The 26,764-nt window shown below is 38.5% G+C and overlaps 1 protein-coding gene and 1 long non-coding RNA gene across 2 annotated transcripts in view; one reads left to right on the top strand and one right to left on the bottom strand.

The window, feature by feature from the left end:
* LOC135220734 (uncharacterized) overlaps positions 1-3,184 on the bottom strand; it is a 28,513-nt gene extending 25,329 nt beyond the window's left edge. The window contains exons 1-2 of the long non-coding RNA XR_010315779.1: positions 2,956-3,184; positions 2,527-2,788 (exon numbers count right to left, since the gene is read on the bottom strand). This is a non-coding gene — a long non-coding RNA (uncharacterized LOC135220734). The remainder of the gene's footprint in view (positions 1-2,526; positions 2,789-2,955) is intronic.
* A 12,800-nt stretch (positions 3,185-15,984) lies between these two features.
* Positions 15,985-23,628, top strand: LOC135222028 (protein starmaker-like). The gene is made up of 4 exons (XM_064260156.1): positions 15,985-16,141; positions 21,596-22,217; positions 22,324-22,381; positions 22,764-23,628. The coding sequence occupies exons 1-4, from the start codon at positions 16,116-16,118 to the stop codon at positions 22,862-22,864; spliced, it is 807 nt and encodes a 268-aa protein (XP_064116226.1). The 5' UTR covers positions 15,985-16,115; the 3' UTR covers positions 22,865-23,628.
* Positions 23,629-26,764: the final 3,136 nt, after the last annotated feature.

Below are 26,764 nucleotides of genomic sequence, written 5' to 3'. Positions count from 1 at the left end.
TAGATGATATTTGAAATAATTGTAATTAAAAGTATGACAAATGCTGTAAAATATGATTGTGAATTATGATAAGGAACCGGGGTTCTGCACACATGGGAAATATTTGTACAGTTGAGACAATCTTGCAAAATCCGGATACACAGAGCTGTCATAAGGCCGGATTAATGTGCTCTTATCCCCTTCAACCAAGGCTGCCGGGGGTGGTTTTGCTTCAACGCCTTGCCGCCTTAATCTGAACCAACCCCGGATTTTTTCCCGGTTCTTCAACGGGGAAAATACAACCCACATACGAACTACTCCCGTCCCAAAAGTTCCCTATACAGAACAAAAGAAAAAAAAGTTGTGGAATATCACAGACCAAGGCGAGACGTTGCCCAAGGTCCTGGGAATAGACGAAGACCTTGGTTATACCCCAGGTGGTGGGCGGAGGTGCTGAAGGTACTGGAATCCTTGACGGCACGGGTTCTTGTCTGTAGCTTCGATTACGCCTTGTCGACCTTTTACCATTTTATTCATTAAACTGCATACATACACACACACACAGAGTACTATCTTTCAAGCACGCAGACAAATATACACAGACAATTCTGACTTGGAGCAATATTTTCTACAGGTCGCACGTGAAGTAAGTAACCTTCTCTGGACCTTAGGAATGACCATGTGGGTTCTGGGTTAAGTGTAAGACACTGTTCTCAGCAACACCGCCATCCAGAAGTGATCAGTTTTGTTGACAGATGCAAGGACCGTAAAATCCCTTTCACTGGCGACTTTTAATGTGAAAGGAAGTTAACACATTTGCAAATACAAGCAAAGTTACTTTTCCCTTGTCACTGCATGGTACGAGAAACATTATCCCCTCTTCCCTTTGAGAGAGAGAGAGAGAAAAATAAAATTACCCCTGGCTGTTGGCAGACAAGTTTTGAACAGCAAAGAGCCAGGAATGGCTGATCTAGGCTGAGAGGTATCTTTCAGGGCCGTTCCATCAACTGCGTTGTAACAGTTAACGATAACCTTGGCTCAAGTATCACAACGTTTACATTATCAAAATAACATCTGATATGGGGACATTACATATAATTAAACCCGTTTCATTCTATGTCAAACCGGCCTTCCCGCGACAGAAGAATCTGTCTTGTTTCATCGCTGGCGGCCTTCAGCTCCCAGCCCTTACACCTGATGACCTGGTTTCACGACCTTTAGGAATGCAGCCTATTTGCCAGTTTTGTTATTGCGTAGTTGGTAAATGACAGCGAATTTATGTACGTCTATGTATATATACGTAGTTAATCGCAGTCAGTAAGAGATAAGAATTCATGTCTATTTTAATGCATTTCCCTTTGAGGTCCTTGGGTTTCCAGCATTCTGCTCTTTCAACTAGGGTTGCAACTTGGCTTGAAAGACTAACGAGCAATACCTGTCCCACTGATGTATTTTTTATGTTGTGGGTTAACCACATATTGTAGTCTTTTATAGAGCATACGTATACTGTACATGAGATTACTATGTAAAAATATGTATATATATGGATGTAAAAATTTACAATAAAAAAAATTAACTTGTCAAGTGTTTTGTGCACTGTACATGTATGGAGGGGGCAGGGTTTCTATCTTGCTTATTACGTTGTATATGTATTTTCGTGTAGTGCCGTATTACGTTCTCAAAATGTGAAAAAAAAATATTCTCAAAATTGCTTGTTTTAAGTTTTTCATTCTGTTAACTTCGATTACCACGAGAAAAAAACATTTCATGGCACCCTAAACATTTAAATAAAAATACATATTAGTTTGCTTTAAAAAAAAATTACAAAAAGACTTCAGCACCGGACTATTATGGAATTGTGAGGGTCCTTGTGTCATCAAATACGCAGGTTAGGTCTATGGCGGTACGATCTCTCACTATAAAAAAAAAAAAAAAAAAAAATCAGTGAGAAAGGCTGTGGAAGCAGCGTGCACAAAAAATAAAACAACCAATCTATCTTATCACATTCCATAATAGATTGAATATTACGTGAAAACAAAATTTTTAGATCAGCTCCATTCTCGTTATGATAAATGTTTGGTCACCCTTAAAATGACCCCGAGAGCATTTTGCACGCGCGTCCATCAAAACAGTAATAAATGTCACATTACCTAGTCTCAATAACGTATCTTTAGACTTCTTATAACTCCTGTCCTCTCTCTCTCTCTCTCTATGTCAAAAATAACAAATGAGATGTCTCAAGTCTCATAGTATAATTTCTCCTCTCGTTCCGTTCGAAGACATTATGGTGGGGGAACTACCAAAGTAAATTTAGAACACTGGGCTACATGTCTCGCTTATAAAGTTTGACGCAAGGCCTTGCTGACATGAGTATATTAGCCTAACTTCAATGTATACACTTTTTATAAGTTCCTGAAGCTGCCAACGGTACGAATAGTTCGATCACATCTATTTCTTGTTCCCTGCGCCTAGTGAACTATCGATACAGTAAACCAGAATAAAAATAAAAAGTGTACATCACTGGATTTTAGGTAACTGCTTGCTCACCTGTTATGGTAACTGCGCTCTTGGTATCCATTAATGGTAAGGAAATCGTTATCTTTGCGCGTCGTTCTATCGGTCTTTCACTTTGAGAAAGAAGCCTTCTCTCTCTTTCTCTCTCTCTCTCTCTCAAGTTACATGTGTAGCCACTTGTCGCTCCATTTCTTATGATTTAAGGCACACTACATATCCAAGGAGACTATAACCTCGTCGCCATTAGACTCATCTTTAATTTTTCTTTTTATGGTCGTTAGGTTTGACGTCGCTTCTGAAAGATGAAACACACATGTGCACACAGATGAAAGAAAAGAATGTAAACAACTAAATAATTAAATAACTGATGGCCGAGTGACAACCACCCACCCCCCACAAAAAAATGAAAAGTTTTAGTTACGAAAAATCTTTCACCGACAAAAATTCCGAATCTCATATTACCAAGCTGATGTTAAGCGCCTGCTGTATATATTGGGTCCAGTAGCTGCGGTTTTCAAATTGTCTCCCATTATTTCAAGGATAAAATTCAGACTGGTTTGATAGGCTCGTATTAATCAGATGTAACCGATAGCTTTAAAATAGCGTAAAAATATCCTGTCTACCGGACTGTATTTTTTTCTCTCTCTCGCTGGCCAGTGGTTTGGACCACGGTCTAGAACCGTGGTTTGGACAAGCCTCACCTACTAGAAATTTAGGGTGCGATCTACGTTAGTCTTATCAAGCAGGTCTGTTTTGTTAAATCCCATTTTGTGTGTGTGTACGTGTCGGTGTTTGTGTGTGTGTGTAATTAGGATCAAGCAATGCGGCTCAAAAAGGAGAAACTTTCCTACTCTGACTCACTCACATCCCCAAGTAATGTTTATCACTTCTTGCGATCCAGTCCTTATATAGATCAAGCCCAGGACTCGTAAGTGGTCGACGGTTTGGTGATCTGATACCGGCACGTTTACAATCTGGTATAAACAGACTTTAGACTCAGGAAGAAAGTGAAATGATAGCAATCCCTTGAAAGTGAGTATAGTTAATAATAGAATAAAAATAATACATTCTACTGTTTGGTAAATATTGTATACAGTATTTGTTTATTTGTGTCTAAGACAGAATTTTAACAGGACAAAAATCGCTGTGACTTGATGATGTAAGTGGCTTTAAAAATATCAAACGATATAACCTGCATCTTTCGCCGCTTTTCTTCATATGTAGTCATGTCCGATAAAAAATCTTAATATCGAAGAACAACTTCCTTAAGGTAGTGAAGAATCCATGGGATGTGTTGTAACCAGGGCCTAATAGCCCAGTACTTATTAGTCTGATAGTCTAAGTAATTTTTTTTAAAGAACTTCACTGTACTGTCATTCTGATAAGTCATACACGAAATGCCATTAATTTCTTTACAAATGATCATCAGCTTGATTGTCATTGGAAAAAGACCTCATTCTTTGCCTGTCAGTGACAAGTCATGAAAAGGAATTTCAGTTCTACGAACATTTCTTACTATATAGCTTGTGCATCCGCTTGTTTCTCTTGTAATTTAAGCAGTTTCTTCGTCGTCGTCGTTTACTATATAACTTGTGCATCAACTTGTTTCTCTTGTAATTTAAGCAGGGTTTTTTTCGTTAATCTTCCCCCCTGAACAAAGGGGCTAGTATATCCCGACAGAAAAAAAAAAAAATCGAGTAAAGTCTGGCGCAAGCCGTAAGCAGGTGCTAGACGATGTGCTCTGCTCGTTAGTCATAAGGATGGTGAATGCTTAAAGCAAACGAACACAGAATGTTGATTAGCTATACATACGCATACACAACACACTCTTTCACACACATATACATACATGTAAGAAGTGAGCATGTGTAGTTTCAATTCAAAAATTGGTGAAGGACGGGGAGTTTTTCTTGTAATCATTTATCTCTATGACAAGGGAGGTCGCCAGGTACGTATACAGTAAATGATACTTTGGTACTCCATGCCTGCAATTGCCACAAAGTTTCTGTCATATACATTTCTAATGTGTAGGCCTATCTCCATAATATGGCCTGATATGAGTGGATAGGTTTATGAGTCAAAGAAAGAAGATCTGAATGATAGTTTGCTGTGAGCCTCACGGCCGATTTACAGGTCGAGCTTTGCTGTGTGTGTGTGTGTGAGAGAGAGAGAGAAAGAGAGAGAGAGAGAGAGAGAGAGAGAGAGCAAGGGCTGAGCCTGAGAGGTGAGTGGGAGAGTGGGTGTTGTGTGTTTCTGCGCGTGTTTTTGGCCTTGGCGGGAAATGGTTATGGCGGGGATACGAGAACATTTTTTTTTTCCACTCGCAAAAGCCCCTTTTGTGAATTAATGTGAATAGGTCGTCAATGGAAAAAATCATAGGTAATTATGGTAAACGTATTGCTCACTGGCTGACGGACATTCTGTTGTTGTTGGACCTTCGCGGAAGACGGGAACAATGAGGAATTCTCGCCTCTCGCCATTCTATAGATAACACAGTATGTACTTATGATTAATGACGGTTTTACGAGACACTTCTCTCTCTCTCTCTCTCTCTCTCTCTCTCTCTCCTCTCCTACATTATATTATGCTGTAGTGTTAAGTAATGCGAGTTGTGGACTATGTGTGACTGATCTTAACCCAAATACACTGTAATCGTCAAAATGCTAAATATCCAACTCACACTACATACTACAAAATGTACATACAGATGTTATATTTACAGAGTAACATTAAGATGTCATTGTTTCTTATACATAGGACTGGTGCAGTTTACCTTGAAGAGTCGGGACTCATTCTACTTGTGAAATAATGCAATGAATCATTCATTACTTTCGAGCCGTTAGTAAGTGGTAAAAATTATTTCTGCACACATTTTCTCCACAAAATCTTAAAGTTCTTTGTATACACGGCAATTTAGCTATTTAACTTTGTTTAGAAGGTAGACAGAAGTTTTTTTTATTAAGATAATAATTATAAAAGTACGATTACGATTTACGATAGTAGTATGGGCAAGTCAATCCACGGGCATCGTGGCCCACTCGCTGTCTGTCTTTCTTTGGACCTTGGTCTAAGGTCGAAACGCAGAAGAGCCTGGTTCCACTCAAAACGAGATTTCTATTTTTATTTACAACGCACAATATAATTTACGTAAACATCCAGACTTTCGAAATTCGATTCCTATAAGTGCCACCAGACATTTTATAACAAATCCTGCTTCAACAGGGAGTCTTGCGTACTTCTATCAGGTAAAACCAGTAATACGGCTTCCTATGAGTCTAAAAAGATCTATATCTTCTGAAGTGACGTTAGTCTAAACACTTCCTGTAATTTGAACGATAATGATCGTTCAACGGGAGCTTTAGAATTAGGCTAATAGTTCTACAGAATCTTTCAGATACTGGAAAGTTTTCATACAATTTTAGTAAATCAACTGTTTTTATTTAGTTAAGCCCTGCCCAACCTAGTTCATATCTCGTGCTTTCTTTAGATCTAAGCTAGGAAAAGGCATTAGGTTTCCAGCTCCTAAAGATACTTTCTTCATTAACAAATCCTAAGAGTCACCCCCAAAGGATATTTTTTTATGAGATAATAACATTGTCGCAAGGTGAAGTTAAAGTGGTTAAGAAGAAACCAAAGTGAACAGAGGAAGCATAAAGCAGAAAGCTTTGTAACTTAGGACTAAGTTATGCATTTTTTTCCCCGTAGAACAACTTATAATCCTCTCTTCAGTTCTTGCCGACATGCCCCTACTGACTGTTACACTCCTGCATCTTCAATCTTAGCTATTTCCCTCCAATTTTCTCTTAAGATGCTCTTCTCCTTCCATTCATACGTATGCATCAGCTGGACAAGACTATACTATACTCGTTTTTTTTTCCATATGTCCACCCGCCTGTGGTGTTTGCGTATGGTAAACACTGCGTCCCGGGTTTTAGTTACTATTATATAGTTACATTCAGCTTACATTCAACAATTACAATAATATCCTATTTCGAATATTAATGGTGTAATTCGCATACAGTAAATTATTAAAACACTTTTCAGTTGCAAATGTACGTCCATATATCCTTTTATTTATCTAAAACTTACACATACCGCAACTATCTAAAGCCCGGGACGCAGTGTTACCATACGCAAACACCACAGGCGGGTGGACAGATGGAAAAACACAGAGTACAGTCTCGAATTCAAAATTATCTGAATGACATATATCAGAGAGAGAGAGAGAGAAATAGGATGGGTGTAATGAACATCAACATTGTACAGTAGCAAGCTGATTACAATAGACCAACATCCGGGTGCCTAGGCGACAACAACCATGTTTTAATGAGTCAGGGACTTCTGCGGCAGTGAGTTTCGTTTCCCGAAAACGTGAGTAGAGTATAATTCATCCAAGTACAAGAAATATCCCGTTACCGTAAATTTAATATATAAATATATGTAGTTGCAGAACGTTCAGATTCCGGCTGGGAAGCATGAGTCTTCTTGTTTAGTTTCAAACGCTTCAAAAAAGACCACATAGTTTAATGTCTTCAGTGCCATATTATCAACACAAATCTCTATTAATCTTTTTCTGTTGATGTAGATTTGCCTTTTTTTTTTTTTTTTTTTTACTATTCTGAGGTTTAGGTACCCTTGATTGATTCACTTTGTTTTCCATTGCCTCAATAGTAAATTTTCATTCTTTACCTCATCAACCCCCACCCCCCCCCCAAAAAAAAAAAAAAGCAGAATGTCAAGAACATGACGTTTATTCTTTAAAACAATGCATAAACAAGAAAACAACTCATTGTCTGATTACAGTAGTAAGGGAATCACAATAAAAAGACAGGCATTATCTAAAAGGGAGTGGTATATGATGCTAAAATTCTCGAATTCATGTATCAACGCCAACATGAAAAAAAAGAGACATTAATGAAATCATTTCACAATATGGCGCAGCACTTCAGGACTATCTCATTATCTTGTGCCTCGAGATTGATCAACATCACTGAAATTTCTCCAAGAGATCATCTGGGAGCTTAAAACAACTATGTAAGACACCTACATGTCAGTCATTTTATATAGAGACTCATTACGACTAGCTTTAATTTTAGCAAACAGCGACCCTCAGCAACATCTTATACCACTAGGCCTATTCACCGATATCAGCCCGTCACACTTCTCATGAAAATCATAGCTAGCGTTCTTTTCTGTATGCTCTCCTTAATCTATAAACGAAAAGATAACAGAAGGGAAAAATACAAAGGAAATGAGAGGATTCCAGAACCAATAGAGCCAATTCCTGTAACGGCAGATATAAAAGAATCAAATTAAAACCTTTTCAGGAATATAATACTGATAACTGGAGTCTGGAGGCCATTACTTACGCACATCCCCACCGGGACGACCATCTGGGGAGATCCCGTGTTCAGAACCGGACGCGACCATGGGGTTTCCAGATGTCTGGTCTGGACGTTTTATAAGCGCACATTTCTCCTAGTTTTATTTCAGCTTCACGTACTTTTCGCGAGGAAAATTTTATTATTATTATTATTTTTTTTTTTTTTTTTTTTTGCTCTGTCACAGTCCTCTAATTCGACTGGGTGGTATTTATAGTGTGGGGTTCCGGGTTGCATCCTGCCTCCTTAGGAGTCCATCACTTTTCTTACTATATGCGCCGTCTCTAGGATCACACTCTTCTGCATGAGTCCTGGAGCTACTTCAGCCTCTAGTTTTTCTAGATTCCTTTTTCAGGGATCTTGGGATCGTGCCTAGTGTTCCTATGATTATGGGTACAATTTCCACTGGCATATCCCATATCCTTCTTATTTCTATTTTCAAATCTTGATACTTATCCATTTTTTCCCTCTCTTTCTCTTCAACTCTGGTGTCCCATGGTATTGCGACATCAATGAGTGATACTTTCTTCTTGACTTTGTCAATCAACGTCACGTCTTGTCTTTTTGCACGTATCACCCTAGCTGTTCTGATACCATAGTCCCAGAGGATCTTTGCCTGATCGTTTTCTATCACTCCCTCAGGTTGTTGGTGCTCGTACCACTTATTGCCGCAAGGTAGCTGATGTTTCTTGCACAGGCTCCAGTGGAGGGCTTTTGCCACTGAATCATGCCTCTTTTTGTACTGGTTCTGTGCAAGTGCCGGGCATTCGCTTGCTATGTGGTTTATAGTTTCATTTTTCGTATTGCACTTCCTACATATGGGAGAGATGTTATTTCCGTCTATCGTTCTTTGAACATATCTGGTTCTTAGGGCCTGATCTTGTGCCGCTGTTATCATTCCTTCAGTTTCCTTCTTTAGCCCTCCCCTCTGTAGCCATTGCCATGTGTCATCGCTAGCTAGTTCTTTAGTCTGTCTTGTATTATTATTATTATTATTATTATTATTATTATTAGTTAGAAATGAGTAAATAAAATAATAATCGTATTGGTTTCTAGAAATTCAGCAAACAACAGGCTTCAAAAGAGAGAGAAAGATAAAAAAAAAAAAAAAAAAAAAAACTTCCCGAGTGAACTGAAAGGAGATGAACCAGTACTAATCGGTACACCTTCAGTTATTTTCACTTGAGAAGCCACGCTCTACAAAACATGGCTCAACTTGTCGAAATGCACTGTTGCTGATAAGTGCTCTGTTAACTATGTTCTGTCCCTGTTTGAGTGTTGGTAAATCTCTGCAGCTTCGGTGATATCGCCCGTGGATGTTTACCGTCAGCTCAATAAGGAAAAAACGTACTGGCATGTAGCCAGTCTAATCAACTCTCTCTCTCTCTCTCTCTCTCTCTCTCTCTCTCTCTCTCTCAAAAGAAAAGAGAAAAAAAGGAAGTGCTAAGGTCACCGGTTTCATGTGTTGTCTGAATCTGATGTTCATTTGAATATTAGTGTTGCGTATTAAAAGTTAAAGTAAAAGCAAAAAGTTTGTAATGATTTACGTTGCATGTGGATTAGCTACATGCAGAAGCTTGCAGATGGTGATACCTAATGTTTTATGAACGCGAAATTGAATGACTAAAGATGGTTTATATGTATTGCACATGAAAGAAAAATATAGAACATTATTACATGGTGGTATCAATACTGTAGATTGTATACATTTTTAAGTGAAAAATAGAAAATATATGCATTTGCCATAACAACGAGGCAAAATATATTGCATAATGGAAGCGTTTTTGTGACTAGAAAAATTCCAATACAAAACATTGGTTTCGATGCTATGATTTTCATTTATGCCATTGAGAGAAATATTTGCAATTCGCTGCATTTGTGGTGAGCCTAATCAAAATTTGCCCTAGTCAAGTTAAATCTATACAGCATTAGTAAAAAATGTATGAAACTTCATAACTGAGAGCTTCGGTAGAACTCCGAAGTTGGTACACTGTGCATTTGGATCGTGACCAAATCAAGCAGCTGTGAGAACTATCTAAATTATTCATATGATATCAGGACTATCCAAACTACCCGAAGTAACTGGCCTTAAGTATATATATATATATATATATATATATATATATATATATATATATATATATATATACACATATATATATGAAGGCTAAGAAAAAGCTCCAAATGTAAAAAACGAGTGACTACATGAATCTACGGAAGTGAAATCGTTTTAGTACTATGCCTTGGCTTTTCCTTCTCTCCTGAGAACTACAGAGCAGGATTAATCACTCGCCAAATGGCATAAGACAAAAAGACAGTTACTGACGAGTAAAACAAAACGAAAGTCTATTTTATGTGACAAATTTATCAGTGATTCATAGAAAATCAAGCCAGGATTTCCCGTCCCTGTCTTGATAGCCACAGCCGACGACAATACGTTTCGTCCCTATGATTGGTTCTGACTGGATGGGATCAATGGTAGGAGAAGTTTCTCTTTATATATATATATATATATATATATATATATATATATATATATATATATATATATATATATATATATCCGTTAACAGGGTGGCAAGGGGGTGGCTCCAGATGACATGACACAAATCACTGTCATGTTCATTCTCATACTGCTTAAATTACGGGTGAACAGCCTTGCAACAACAAATAATAATAATAATTCTGCAACCTTAACCTGCTTAACACACTTACACAGAAGGCTGATCTGCAGTACATCAAATCCCTCTAGAATTTGAAGCTGTTCCTTTTCAGTCTCTCTTTTACACTAAGTTCCTAGCACAGGATTTATTTACAATGCTTACTTAACAGAATGCATCCTCTATGTAGAAAGATGGGACTCAAAATAAACCTGAGGAAAACAGAAGTACGAGGACAAACTATATATACAAAAGGATGAAATATCACAGGAGAAAGAAGTAATGGAATCTGTACCAATAACGAATGTCTCAGGGGAAAAATTATATTGACTTCAGTGTCTCATAAGTGAAGTATGACTTACAGGTGTGACCTTGGCCCTTGGATGCATCAGTCTACTGGTGTTATTGTTATTAAAATAATAGTTATTTAAATGACTAGCCATGCAAAGGACTGGACAGACAGACAGGGCAATTACCAGATGTGCCCAGACGGTAAGACGGGCCATGAAAACGAGCGGTTGAGTTTCACTGTTTAATAGACTCATAAGAACGTCCGCAGTTCCCGCAACCAGTGGTGGATGGAAATCAATTCCTACATTCATTGCGTTGATGAGTCAGTGTTAGCCAAGAACTTAGTGCTGAGTGTAACAAGTGTACGCCACACAAGGTTACTTATGAACAAAGCTAGACTTATGTCCACCGCTTACACCTTTTCATCTGCATATGATTTTTTTTTTTTTTTTTTTTTTTTTTTGTACGCGAGGCAGGGAAAGTGAATTACTTCCTCAGAAACTTGTGAACATTTCGAACGGAGGGAATGAGCAGTTCAACAAGCCTGAGTTCGCATAAATTCAAACAGAATGGGCGGTGAACCGGTGAAGTCATTTTTTGTGGTCGAGGAACGCGCTTTAGGTAGGATGTCTCTATATCTCATTCTCTGTGTCGTTCATGTAGCTGAATAGGCGAATTTATTTTAAAATATCACTAACCATGTCAAAGTAACATGCATCGACACAAGTGAGCGGATCTGCAAGTGCAGGAACACCTGTTGCACAAGTTCCACACCGGTTTGGTCTATCGATTGAAGCAAAGAAGGCCAGAGTAATTCCTTGACTTCATTTTCTCTCTGGAAAAACTGGGATAGAGTGCCATAGCGTGACGGTTTCGACATAATATTAATAATAATAATTTTCCCTATTTGATGGTAATAGCAAACTGAAATACAATGCATAAATGAAAATTCGAACATAACATAGGATTCTGTGAAGAATGCTTAGATATCCAAGTGACTAGCCTATAAAAATGGGTAAAAACAAGACTTGAGAAAGCGGATTACTTAGATGGAAAAGTTCCGTAACTGGGAGAAGGTGGCAGTGAGCATGAATAAAACAAGAGAGAAAAGCAATAGCAAGTTTGTATTTGTAGACTTAGACCTAGGATTGAGAGGTTATTAGCGGCACTTGAAGCGTGAGCTGGGAAAATGGAATACATTAATCAGGTTACCAGAGAGAGAGAGAGAGAGAGAGAGAGAGGAGAGAGAGAGAGAGAGAGAGAGAGAATCCGACTGAAATAATCATTCTGCAAACAGAGTAGCAACCGAAAAGGGTGACTGATTAACTTCCCTAATACTGTAGAAGTGGTGTATAACAACAACAACAACAACAACTGTTGACTGTTGTTTTCCGACGTTATAAAACAGAGGGGAAGAACCCACTGAGTGAATGATTAAAATGGTACTAATATCAAAATAGTTTAACATAGGTCTAACTACTATATTTATATTGAAACGCGCTTAGTCGTATTATTTTCACCTCAAGATAATTACAAAGCAGTACCGATGATCGTAAACGTTAGGACAACATAAAAAGAGGAAAAAAAAAAAAAAAAACTGCGAACAGAAAGGGCGTCCTTACGGAGAGGAGGTTGGTAGGGGAAAATGCTATGGTATTGTTTGAGGGGAGTGATAGCTATCTCAACGTACTGTAGGGTACCAGTTAGCCGTCAATACTTCACTAGTACAAGAAGAGGAAAGTGACCCAAGTTGACCAACACGCATTGAACCATAAAGATGACGTTTCCTGCTCTCTGGGTGCTCGATACTCATTCGAAATACTTGAATTGAACGTTTCAATACTACTCTCGATGTTTTTTTTTTTCTTCTTCTGCTGGGTGTGGAGGGGAGCTCACGTCCCCTCCTTGGTGGGGAATGGGTTACCGGTCTCTCCCCTTCTGTTGTTGGGTTGAATCAATAAAGACGAGGATTTCCCCTTACCAGATCCCCTCTCTTATCGATTATCTTTTATTAAAGGGTAGGAGAAAAAAAAAAATATCGAAACGGCATCGGTTTCCTCGGCATTATAACAGTTTCAGGAATATCGTTAAAACATCGGTAAATGACTTAGAGAAAATAATTCTTTATCTCGAAGTCAAGGCAACCACCAGTTTGGTGTTATTTCCTAAAATATTCATGGTGTTTCATTTTAGGCACAGTCAATTAAAGAAAACCCTTCTTTGCCTGGTATAACGACTCTCGGTGATGGCTACCACTTATTTTCAATGCCGCTTGCCAGCCACAACGTTCCTACTTCAAGCTGGAGTTAATGTTCTGACTCATTTTCATCCCATCATCGGGTTTCCATGTGATGACGGATGCGTACGGTGGCTGGCTTGCAAAATCCAGGCCAACGCGCGCGAGAAATCACTGGTTGAATCATCTGAGAAAGAGAGGTGGGGCGGGGAGGGGGAGGAGGGATTTGTATGGGTGGAAAGAGAGAACGAGATAACTGCTTCAGAGAGGAATAGACAAAGGTCATGGCCATCTTTTACACACACACACTTATATAATATATATATATATATATCTATATATAGCAAAGTTATAACACTAGCTTATCCGTGCACTTTTAAAATATGATGTACGTAGCCCACCGAAATTTGGAAAAATTGAAACTTCTTATTTAAGCTTTCGGAGAGTACTTTCCGAAGTGTACTCTGCAAGCTCAAATAAAAGCTAAATTTGTCCAAATTTTGAGAATAGCCGCAGACGGTTGTAACATCGGCAACATCTGTTAAGTGATATCTCTTTGTGTTGACCAGTGCTTAACTAATACCAAGGTCCCGACAAGGTAAAATACTGGAGAAAAAGTATATTTCATTTATATATTTGCAGATGATGCTAGATATGACGTAGATGGGAAGTTTGTCTTTACAACATCAGGAGAAAATACTAACGAAAACTAAATTTGTTATATCGGCACTACAGCTCTCGAATGAACAAGTCATGACGATTTATGAGACTATCTTGTAACAAAATAACAATCTTTATAGAGTAAAACTTCGTTCACGCGTTAACGGATCAAATTCAATGGATTAAATGAAATTGTCGGCCAGCGATTCTTTTATTTTTTGCGAATACATAATCCCCTGTGTATAAAGTAAGGGAGAAAATATGCCAATTTCATTGAAGAAACAAATAAATAGGTGGAACGGATGTACTGTATGTTTTCTTAAGACTATGGAGAGGCTAGAATTCTCGAGTAGCAGAAATGCTCCCACAAACATGCCATTACCAAGGGAACGTAGCAGTGGCCTTCGTATTGTGTCTTCAGTGCTTTTTCTTTTACGGAATAAATATAGGCGATGAAAGCTCGCATTTATATTGTAGCACTAATTTAGCGATAAGAGATGAACATCCCATTTTCCTGCAAAGCTGTTTAGAGCTTCGTATGCACGTTTGGAAATTGACGTGCTTGCAACTCTTTACTACTCAAAACATGGGTGTATTGCATCTTACTTTCATTACCTAAACTTGTCAAGCAACAGACACTAACAACTATAATTTAGCATTTTATACTACCTGGCGCTTTTTGTCAAGACTGCCTGTTGCTCTGATATTCTCAACTTTACATGCTTGATAAATCGATATACACTTTATAAATGTAAAGATCGCCCCTAAATAGTGTTAAGGACTAGAACAGCTTTATTCCGGAATTTCCTTTTGTCAAGTCTCGATCTTATAGGTAGCTTGGCAAAAGATTGATAGGAAACGTGGTTATGGAAGACAAAGTATCAGAGTTTGTGGTGAATGCGGTAAGGAAACATGTTTATGCATGTCTGAATAAAAATGAATATTCATAAAACTTTGTAAATAAAAACAATTTATTTTGTCGGGTACTTTGATACTGGGGATCATGCATATTATGTGCGATTCGTTTTGGCGAGGGCCGGCCTTAGAAAGGTCTGTAAACAGTACAAAGCCAATTTGGTTTTGGCGATATCCGAGGAAGCAAAGGCAAAGAAGGCTAGCGAATCATCACCCCTAGAAAGCTCGATGACTCCTCCATCCAAAAGTTCTCCTTGGCCTTCACGACCGCTCACCCCTCGGGGAAATGGCGTACGGCTGCGGATGAGGATGAAAGGGGGTTGAAAAGAGAGCGACAGAGAGAGAGAGAGAGAGAGATTAAAGAGCGAGATGGTACGCAAAGGTGGCAGACGAGGCATTTAGAAACATTTCTCCACTCAGGTTCAGGGACAATCTATTAAGACTATACATGCAATGTTAATGTTAATCTGGTCTCACCGTTTACATTTTTAGGATAATTTTCCCTCGAAGAAACGGAGAGGCGCCAGCCAATATACAAGCTCTCGTCAATGGATTTCTAAAATTAGCTCGCATGTTCCTCCCACCTTCTCCATAAACTGCAGCACACTATTTTCTTGACTTCAATAACCTTAAAGGTAGTTACTCTTGGGTTAAATTTTAACAGACACTAAAATAAATGCAAATAATGTATAAATGACAAGCTACAGTATGTATTTTGCTTTACATACACTTAATGGAATGAGTACGTAGCCGTCAACAGATCCCAACTCAAATTGACTTCATTAGTTTTAAAAAGGAGGTATACATTGTTATCGGAGTTTAATAGCAACAGGTATTGCATTAAGATTTTCTAAAGGGAGTTAATCAACAGACATCAATACCGATAAAAACAACTTTCTAAGTCAATGTGAGCATATTCATTATGGTATAAATTCTCACAAGAGCGTGAGCATTTATTTTCAAAAGATTACAGTGTATTTCGAGCCCATGGTTTGGTGCTCTCTTGGCTTCCCTTAACAGCAGCTGTCTTGTCAGATGGCCCGCGCTTTTAAGGAATGCCACATATAAAATAAAGGATTGGAGTATTTTGGTTTGCAGTTTCAAAATTACCATGATTATTAATCAAAATTATTATTGAATACTACAGTGTACTTCATTACATTCAGTTATAATTTTTTATAAACGTTTTTTGTCAAAACAATACTCACACCGCTATCAAGCTAGCAACGGCGCACGTAAATCTCAACTTGGCTCCTCCTAAGGGGGCGGAGCGGAGTGTGTTGTCATGGAAACGATGCGTTTTTATTGGTCGGCGCTGGTGCATTGTGGGAGCCGCAGCGCGCGCGGGAAATGCCGCGATTCAACGGAATCTTCTCTCTTGCCTGACAAACGCGGAGTAAAGCAGACCTCAGTGGTGTGCCGCTCTTCATTCACTCCTTTCTTTTTTAACCTCCTTAATTCCTTAGAATATTCGTCATAATGGCCGATACCGCACCCGAGGCTGTGTAAGTATAAAGCAATTTTTATGTAGAAAGTGGAGTTTTTCCAGAAAAGTGATTTTATATGAATTTATTTCGAGTTGCCGGTCGTGTGCTTGAGCTGGAAGGCCGGTGTGGGTGAATGTGAGCTTTTTTTTTCCGTCTACATATCCTTGCGTGAATTAGTGTTCACGGATGGCGTTTATCGCCGTGTGGATTGTGAAGTTTTGTGATTTGAACCGAAATGACGAAAAGTGGATTAGGAAATTTGTAGCTCCTCGTGTTTTTGTAAGTATGCCCGTGTTTTATAGTCATTTCCGTGTTCCGTTGTTTTGGAGAATGGTTGGGAAGGGTTGTCTCAAAGATTATTTTTTTTTATTCAGTGAGACTGGTTTCTTCCTCAACCTTTGACCCGCTTCCCTCCCCCTCTCTCCTTCCCCGTCACCAATGACCCGACGACGCCGGTTTGGCGGGAAATTAATTTTCGCGGTGCGAAATTATTGACGGGATGTTTTAATTTTTCTGTATGGCATTTCATTTGTAATGTAAATATAAGCGGGATGTTACTCTTGAAGTATTTAATAAATATTGCTTTTACGTCGTGTCAGATAGAATCTGCGAAGTTACGATCATCATTTTAGGCCTAACGTGGGCTGCGATTGGTAGGCCTAGCGTGGGTATAATTTGCACGAGTTGCCATATTTGTTCTTTAAGCCTACGATGCTTATTTTAACACGGCAGATGGAGGAATTTCTTCACGTAGGTGCAGTTGATTTGTTTGGTTAACAGGAAATCTGAACTGGTGGAATCCTTGCTGTCTAGACGATAATGGCCGATGTTCACGTGGGGGAGAGTCCTTCCTTTGTCTTGGCCGGGTCTTCATAAGCCTAGGCTTGCGGCGCAGTCATGCTGCCTTAGAGATGATTTAGTGTCTGGGGAGGAATTCTGTTTTGTCTCGATCTCCTGAAGTAGAATAAGGCTCATGTAAAATTCTTTTGTTTTTGCCACGTGGGTTTGCTGTCTCTCTCCCCCCCCCCCACCCCCCCCCCATTCTGTTGTGCTGCGTTTCCTGGAAATGAAGCAGATTACGATAGGCGTATCAGGCATGCTATCAACGTTTAAGGGACCAGCCTTTTACTTTCACTTCGAGGGAAGTACGGTAACGTGTGCGACCAAAGGCGGTCGATATTGGTTTACTCGATTGATTTGTAGAAATGCTGTACACCTCGTAGGTGGGAGATCGCCAGCAGGGTTACTTGAATTTGGATTGAAAGGAATTTGCACCCTCGAGCCCGCATTAAAATCAGAATAGAAAACGGAACCTTTCAATGGTTAACGATTGAAAAGTATGTAAGTGGTTAGTTTACATATTTGTAACACGAATTTTTAAGTATTTCAGTGCAGTAAATATGTCAAGTAGGTAACAAACTACAAAGATAAAAATGAATGTACGCAGGAAACTGAAATCAACGCAAAAACGCCATGAAAGCCAACATCGGTCCAGTGTTCCATGTCAATAGAAGGATCTTGAGACATCACGTACATCCTAAGTTTTATCCCCACATTCCTTTGTCCTTGGTTGAATTTGACGCTGGAGGGTGCCGTACGAGTGGAGTGGATGTACCATTTTTAAAGGTTCTTTGTTGCTGGTTGCCTTTTAAAGTTGTGAATGGTAGTTTTCAGTTAGCTAGATAAGATTTTTACAGGGAATGGTATAACTAGTGTTTGTGTTATTTGTTAATGGAGGGATTAATTTAATATTGGCGCTCCATGCATTTCTTGCATTTGGTGCTGTATGATTCTATTAAATATTAGGTAGTTTTACATGTTAAAATCTTGCTTTAGTAAGCGGTGTAACCCTGCTCTAGGATTTATTGACTTGCAATAAGCTATTAATGGGCAAATTCGTTTCAGTAACTGCACGGATTGCAAGGAACTGTCCCGCGTATACGAAAGAAAGCCACCAGGGATTGGGGCGCCAAATGTACTGGCCCCTTGGGGTGTTACAGCGGACCCTCAAAAAATATCAATGGAGTTAATACTTAAGTCTAATATTTGTTAACCTTTTTGAGTAGGGTAAAAAACCGCATGGTACAGGGGTGGACCATGTACGATCAATGTGTACAACCCCAAAAAAATTACATTATAACGCGTCCTGACATCGGAGATTGGCATCAGACGCGACTTCTTGTTGGTGAGAAACGGAGCTAAAGACCTCTACTCCGGTGTCTGGACGCGTTATAATGTACTTTTCTTGGGGTTGTACACATTGATCGTACATGGTCCACCCATGTACCATGTGGTTTTTTACCCTAATTGCAGTAGAAGGAAGGACAGCACAATTTTAGGTTTAGTTTCAGAGGTCTTGTTTTCACTTTGTCTGCCGCCCCCCCCCCCTTTTTTTGTGTGTGTGTGTGTGTTTTATAACTAGTTCTTGTTGGGCGCGTTTGGTGGTGGTCCGCATATTTTTTTTTTACCTTGGAACTCATGTCCTTGAATATCTAGTCTTCATCTTCCAGAAAGATGAACAATGTTGAGACCCAAACAAAAGTGTCCACAATGAAAAGGAAATCAACTTAGATAAGTGTCATTTAAGTTATTCCCTTTATTAGCATTGATACTTGAAATTGTAACAGGTTTTCCTCTTGTGATTATGTAGATAATTTCTGGTGATCTGAAATCCTGGCACATCCCATTTGAAATAATTCCAACTTTAGTATAACTGATCACTGGTGCTTTGACAATTTTTAACTTCTATATATTGCTTTTATTATAGTTTCACTTGAGCTATGATTTCCGTTTAAGCAGTGAACTATGCATGTGCAAGTCTTCTTTTGGTTGCTGTAGTCATTGTATTGTAAGTGTGGAATCTTTTATCTTCAGGGTTGGGTAAGTTTTGAATGTGGTGTCAGATGTTCACTTTCCTCTACATCAGCCTGTGGGCTAATTTGGTCCTTGAAAGGAGTTTTAGGCCTTATGATAGGATATGGTTAAGAATGGGTTTTGAGTTTAGGACCATGTCAGTTGTGATTCATCTCTTGAATCTGAATATTGAGGCAGTAATGGAGACACTTGAAGACTGATATGAGTGCAGTTCTTGCCATACAGGTTCAACCAGCTTCTTTTTTGGCAGTCCATTCTTGTACCCATATGTACTTAGTGATGACTGAAGCACTGCCGAGCTGCTGTCTATCATTCAGCACTGTCATTTCTGTTGAACAACAGTGAAAGATCTTTTGCTTCTAGAAATAGCCTTGTGGAATTAAGTTCCCACTGGTAGTGCTTCAGTTTTCAGAATTAAAGTAGATAGGTCATGTACATGAGTTGCACATCTTTACAGACCCAGCACTTTGGGCAGTGTATACATTTCAGGATCAGATGTTGAAAAACATTGGGTGGTTTCCCTCCCAGTTTACAGTTCATGAGTGGGCAGTTTGCTTCTATCCAGTTTCAGAGATGATAGTGTTGCTCATTTAAGTTGCCTGAGTAGGTTATTGGAACAATTGTAGCATTATTCAGGAGGCAAGACTATCTCCTGTTGAAGGTTACTCTCATCCTTTTCTGAAAATAGGGCATGGTTGTCTCCATGCTGTTGGATTTGAAAGTTTTTGTCTGCTGTGAATGCTGTTTTCCTTAGTGGGATGTAAAAGTTCTGTAGTTTCATTCTGAAGGTATTTGTGGACTGTCTATGCGCAGACTTCCTACTACTATCAGCAGTGGACAAATTGCATGGTCACTAAGACTGAATAATGGCACTGGGAGGAAGTGTCGTTCTTGTTAGTATTTAGTCATGTTCACAACACCATCCCTTTGTGACCATATAGGTCCAAGTGTTGATCTCTTTATGTTAAAAGTACATATTTGTCTTGTTCTGGCTTATTGAGGATGTCCATTCGGCATGCGAGTTTGACAAGAGGGCAGGTGAATCCTTATATATCCTAGGCAAGGACTACTAGAGGGCAGGTGTTTTGCTCCAAACCACTTGTGTGAAAGATGCACTTTTGTGGGCCCTGTGGTACTTCAATTTGTGCAGTTGGCTGATCCTATGGTAATGTAAGTTCTATTTTCCTGCCGGGGAAACTTTGAGGTCTGTCAATTTAAGGGAAATTATTAGTGGAAAGGTAGATATGCGAACACAAAGTTTAAAGGAAAAATCTAGAAAGATAAAATTATTTTTTCTACAGGAAGTTGAAAATTACTATTTACAAACCCTTCTGGGGCCTATTTTACAGTTACTTTTTTTTATACAAATTTTATTTTAAAATGATAAGTACTGCTCACAATATAAAAACTAATAAAATGAATAACAAGAGTACATTTGTTGCAAATTTAACGTAAATTTACAGAGTAAAGAACGTTTTGGGTTATAAGTCTTCTAATATTTCTTTGCAGAAGTACAGTTATAACTGACACATACTATCATAAAAGATTGAACTAAAACTAACAGCAACCCTGTGTATATTTAAGAGTAATTTTTTTAAACATATATTCTAGGCAGTTCATGCTCCTAAATCACTACTACTCATGAGCTGCTATTTTTCTTGATCTTGACTAGTCTGAAAGTTGCCTTTAGTAATTTTGTGGGCTATAGAAGTATTGGAACCTCCCCTCTCGATTTTTTCTAATCAATGGTGCGTCACATTGATACTTGACAGAAGTGAATCTCCACTGAAAGCCTGTTATTGCTATACATATAAGGGTATCTGTCCATTAAAGGTTAAAGTTCTAAAGTGTATCAGCCCCTGGCTGCAAACCCTTCCATTCTTGTTACAGTACCTTTCCTCTCAATTGTTTCATAATGGCAACTGAAAGGTTTTCCTCTAGTTACACCTGTAAACCCTTTTTACGTACTCAATATCCAGAGTGCTGAATGACTTAAGTAGTTCCCAGCTTGGCCCCTGCCCTAAGTTTTATATTACATTTCATTGTTTTCCTGAAGTGTGGTTAAAAGATGCCAGTTGTACACACACGGCCTTGGTAACCATAACATTGGTTGTCATCCTTCCCTTGCTGATGCACATGATAGGTATGCTGCCTTACTTGGGTGGAGGGTAAGTCGCAATTTCTTGACTGTCCCCCCACCCCCATGTTTTACATATGGAAGGTAATGGTTTTTCTTGTAGAGAGAAAGAAAATGCATTTTTATTTTTGAAGATCGATACCTTGTTTCTAAACATTCCACCTGGAGTGGCTGGGAGAGTTTTCCATTGCCTATGCATGTTGGCAGGTAATTAGCCACATTTTATGTGGGTTTGTATAATTTTTTTACCTGGCTTCTTAAATTAGATAATTATGAATTTATGAAAAATGCAAATTTGTAAAAGTGAAAAATGCATATTTCCTTTGTGAGCAGATGCAGTGTCGCTCAATTAATTGTAATGAAGTAATTTTACTAGTGGCTTGAATCTGAGGGCTGTTCATTTAAACTTTTTCTTGCTAAAGTATGATTTTCCATGAATAATTTGTATTTTAATTTTTTAGGGAAACTCCTGAGGTCACCAAGGAGACCAAAGATGCCAAGGAAACCAAAGAAACCAAGGAAGTTCCTGAAGAAACTGAAAAGCCAAAGGAAAATGGTGTAGAAGCTAAGGGTGAGACGGAGAAGGAGAGTGACAAGGCAGAGACAGAAACAAAAGATAAAGTAACAAAAGATAAAGAAGCTAAAGATGAGGATGCTAAAGATGAAGATGCTAAGGATAAAGATACTAAAGATAAAGATACTGAAGATAAAGATACTAAAGATAAAGATACTAAAGATAAAGATACTAAAGATAAAGATACTAAAGATAAAGATACTAAAGATAAAGACACTAAAGATAAAGAAGTAACTCCCAAAGAAACTTTGGAGAAATCTGAGGAAAAGTCGACCTCTGAAGAAACTAAGGAGCCTGAGGCAGAAACAAAGACTGCTGAAACTGAGGAAGAAAAGAAGACCACTGAAAAAGCAGAGAAAGTTGAAGAACCTGCCAAGAAAGAGGAGGAGGAAAAGAAGGAAAAAGAGGAAAAAACTGAAGTCAAAGAAAAAGATGAAAAGACAGAGGCAAAGGAGGAGAAGGCAGAAGAAATGGAAGTTAATGGATCAGCACCTGAGACTAATGGCAAGGTTAGTAGTCGCATCTGTTAACAGACATAAAAGTTTTAGTGACTCAAGTTGTGTAGAAGAGATACTTGAATTTGGTCTTTGAATGAAAATACTTTTTTTTTTACAGGCCGATGAAGAAATGAATGGTCATACAGAGGCAGAAGCTGCTACCAATGGAGAGTCAGGTAAGGAGTTGATTGTATCAGCTTATTGTGGCACTTAGGATTGGTGGCTTAGTCATTCTGACCATAGCTGGTTCACTTAAGGTAGATTCTTGGATGAGCCAAATGCTTACTAGAAGTTTGTTTGGAGGCCACTGATTGTCTGGTATCGGGAGGTAGGCAGCTCCCAGCCAATCAGCGTCCGCCAAACGAACATCTCTCAGGCGTAGGGCTCACCCAAGAATCTACCTTAAGTGAACCAGTTAGTTTTATTATTAGTGGCAGTGGATTTTGATGTGGGTTGCATATGCAGCAGTTTTCCCATTCAGATGTTTAAATGTAAAATGGCATATCCTTGTATTTGCACTGTCTTTGGTTTGGCTAATGTTGACATCTCCCTGCACAGAAAAACGACCAGCAGAGGAAACTGAAGGTACTCCTAGGAAGAAGGCTAAAGTTGCTGAAGAAGCTTCTGCAGATCCAGCGGAAGCTACTGCTACAGCCTAGTCCTTTACCCCAAGTTTACCCAGATTTTTTTTTTTTTTTTTTCGTATGTGGCTCATCAAACCCTATGGGCTCTTTATTTTCTCCCCTTTTGTACCATTTCTTAGATAGAAGCACTGTGTAGGTGCTAGCAATTTTTTCCCCCTCATACTTAAAGTACCTGTCAGGTTATAATCGTTAAGAGGCAAGGAACAGTTTTTATTACTGTAAAAAAAATGGTAACATGTTCCTTTTCAAACAACTGGTTGTATTGTAATCTTGAATGTATATAATAACGTTCAATGTTACCTTTTTAACAAAGAAAAACAATATTTCTGGACCATTAGTTAATGGTTTGATGTATGTGCCGTGTATATTGCTAGATGTATGAATGTTATGACCTTAATGATCTTATTTCTGATGAGGTCTTTGCGAATGCTCATTCTGTATCGTATTCCCAGCAGAAATTTTGTATTCACTGGCCTTTATTTTGCTAGTGATAATTATTGGAGTCATTGCTTATGTTTGTTAGTGTCAGGTTTTCAAGGGTAAGGTCATGGGGTTAGATTTGTTTCAGTAAAGACTACATTGTCCCCACGTTGTAGGATATGTTCTGACTGGTATACTTTGCAGGAGGAGTAACGCTCATCTACTTTTCCCACTTTTTTTTTTTTTTTCAAGCGAGTCGACATTCCGTTTAATTTATCAATCATAAATAGGTTACTGTGTAACCTGTGCTTGTGTGACTGGAATCGTATTATTTTTCAAATAAATTATGACTTCACAAATTGCCTCTTCATGATGCCTTTTCAATGTAAATTGATACTGGAAATTTGAGTTTGTTGTGCTGTGAAACTACTGAGTTTTCTGTTCTGTTGTATTTAGGCAGGTACATACTGTTATGTGCACGTTCAACTTAGTGAACATGAACCTTGGAGATTTCTTAAACTTTACGACTGAGTTCTATTAACTAAGTCAGTTGAGTTACATCTTTGTTGAACGGGTTTTTACTGATAAGTGATTCCTAACGGGTAGCAATAGTGAAGAGCTTTATTTGGCCCAGTAAAACCACTGTAGTTTCAGCAAAACTATCAAGATCAAAAAAAGAAATTGGTAACTGAAGAGGTCGTTTAGGTTGATCTTTATGTAACCTGTTAAGTATTATACTGGGTGGTGATAGTGTTTTATTTTAACAGCAATGACACGAACCCTGTCTCCTGGTCATGAAATAACGTTAGCATGGAAATGGTTAGGTACTAAAGGCTTTCGTTTAGAACTATGTAAATTTGGCAACGTAGTACAGGAGCTTGGGTGTAAGAGCATAGGCATGGATGTATTGAGAGGCTGTACTTCACTCCATCTACGCCAAGTTCAATCTTGGGTAGTGTTTTACCCAAGTTGTTAGGGGTTATCTTAAATTCCAGAAAGTCGTGGAAGTAAAATACCCTGTGTATCCTCCATGGCTTATTCCAGAAGCATCCGTGTGCAAGAGAGCATATAACAAGACTCCTGAGGGAGAGATTAGGGGAAAATTCTTGGAGCAAGAAACTGCTAATGTGACAAAAATATATACGGATGGATCAAGTAAAGTAGTGTTGTTGGCTGTGCAGTTATCCTTGGTAGTACAGCTAAACTACCTGACTTTGCATCCATATTCACAGCAGAATTAACCGCCAGTCTCAGGCCTGGATATAGTCGTTCAAAGTAGCGACACTTGATTTTGTTATTTACTCGCATTCCAAAAAAATTCTATAGCTTCCATCAGTTTGTTCAAAAAGTTTAGGAATCCCTCCATTTCTATTTTTTGCATAAGTCTGTTGAGTCCCTTCACATGTGGGGATTTGCGGATACGAGATGGCAGATAGTTGTTTAAGATTAAGCTGGCCTTGTGCCAGCACGGGCTCTTGCTCACACAGCAGCCCGTATAGGGAAGCGGAAGCTGCTAGTGTCTCACCAGAAACAGCCTTTAGTAAAGTGCCTCATACAGATCTAAGCGGTCCTTTTAGGTCTTATATTTTAAGCAAATGGCAAGAAAGATGGACTTTTCATCTTGCCAATAATAGAAAGTAAAGAAATATTAATATATTGCCGTGGCCTTCGTCTTTCCAGTCTGATAGGCGAACAGAAATAGTTTTAAGCAGACTTGAGGATTGGGCACACTAATTTGACCCATCAGTATATTTTAGAAGGGGCAGCCTCCCAGAGTGCTTGTGGTGGCGCTAACAGTGGAGCACATTCCGGTTGCTTGCCCCAAATATTTTAACCAGATATTTGGGGGTAAATCCCTTTGTGATATATTTTGGGAGATAAAACCGATATTTCTGCTCTCATCTCCTTTTTAAAGTATAAACATTTTTAATAACATTAAATTATTTTTTATCTATCGCGTCATAGATATTAAGCATTTTCTGCAATAATTTCTTCATTAATTCATTTCTCATGGTAATTTAGATATGAATTATTTTCTTCATACACTTAACTCATTTATAATGTAATTTATTTACTCCTTTACGGAGCTGAATGGCTTCTTTGGCCCCAGGCACCCTGGGCTTTTGCCCTAAAACTCATACATCCATCCAAATTTTGTTTGTTACACCTAAGGGCCTAACCCGTTTAGGTTTCCTCAGGGGTTTCCTGCGCAAATAGTTACTTTTCAGGATGAAAACTGTATTCCGTTCACCCTCAAATGTAGCACGAAGCTATGTATTTTTTTTTTTTTTAATACAGAACTTCAATTTATCTTGCCGTAGAAGTTCTCAACATATATCCCTTTTCAGTCTTAATTACTGTCGAAAATTACCATAGCTCAACTTCCAACTCTTGATAACCTACACGTGAGGCCGTGTTACTATTTGGAAGTAGATGGTCTCCAAACGAAGTTACTGCCAGCAGTGTCCAATAATAGTATTGGTTTAATAAATATAGTGTTATACCTTGTGAATGTGTTTTTTGCAGTTGCCTTGAAAATTTTTCCTCAATGTAACCACAAGACAAAATCCCGATGTTGGCAACTATTCTGTAATTACTCTAAACATTTTGCGATACAAATTAAAGGCAAACTGATTCTCAAGGCAAGCGCCACCATACTTGGAGGTCACTGTAAGTTAACGGTAATATCTGAATTAAAAGTGATTGCCTAAGAGATTAAGAGGAAAAAATAGTTGGAAATACACCCTATTTTCCAAATTAAACGAAGGTTTTAAAAGTTCTTAAGGTTAACGTTGAATTCTGTGACAACGAAATGGAAAATAGCTCCTTTAAAGTTTTAAAGGAAACTAATTTTTTTCTGGTACAAGAGCTAAGCCATCCGATTGAATGTCAATTATGTTAATGATAATTTTAAATACCAGAAAGTCTTGAAGTGGGACGTCGTGGAAGTTCTGAATGGCTTATTCCAACTATTTGCATGTAAGAAATCTTTTAATAAAAACGGAGGGAGATTCGGGGGAAAATTTTTAGAGCCTGACGTTACCCAAGTTTATTATATACAACGATCTATACAGCTGGATCAGTCAGATGGTGGTGGTGGTTGTGCTGTCGTCCTTGTTGATACAGCATTTACAGGTAAGCCTGACATGTATACTGTCGAATTAATGACACTATTTATGTCATACTCATTCAAAATGCGACTTGACAAGCTAATAAATTAAACAGCTTTGCCATTTCAGCTAGACACGAACAAAAGGTTATTTTAACCAGCTTAATCAAGAATTAGGAACATTTAACCCATCAGTGAGAAGGGGATATTTTCATAGTAAAACCTAATGGGGCCGTGGTTGGCATACAAGATTACCGTAAAAGTGTCTTTATATAGGCGGAATTCGTAACAGGAGAGTTAGAGCATAGTTCTTCAGTAAAAGTAACAGAAGATACGTGGAAAGTAACTTGACATGTCTGGTAAATGGGTATTAGTAGCAGATTGCA

Source organism: Macrobrachium nipponense, chromosome 20, assembly GCF_015104395.2.
Source record: "Macrobrachium nipponense isolate FS-2020 chromosome 20, ASM1510439v2, whole genome shotgun sequence".
Lineage (NCBI taxonomy): Eukaryota > Metazoa > Arthropoda > Malacostraca > Decapoda > Palaemonidae > Macrobrachium > Macrobrachium nipponense.
The sequence above is the reverse complement of the archived record's forward strand: the minus strand, read 5'-3'. Positions and strand labels throughout refer to the sequence as shown.

Bases quoted from the DNA above. Each gene is read 5' to 3' on its own strand.
- LOC135222028 (XM_064260156.1), top strand. From the start codon at position 16,116: ATGGCCGATACCGCACCCGAGGCTGT. The intron at 16,142-21,595 runs GTAAGTATAAAG...TTAATTTTTTAG, and splicing joins GATACCGCACCCGAGGCTGT to GGAAACTCCTGAGGTCACCA. The intron at 22,382-22,763 runs GTAAGGAGTTGA...CTCCCTGCACAG, and splicing joins TGCTACCAATGGAGAGTCAG to AAAAACGACCAGCAGAGGAA.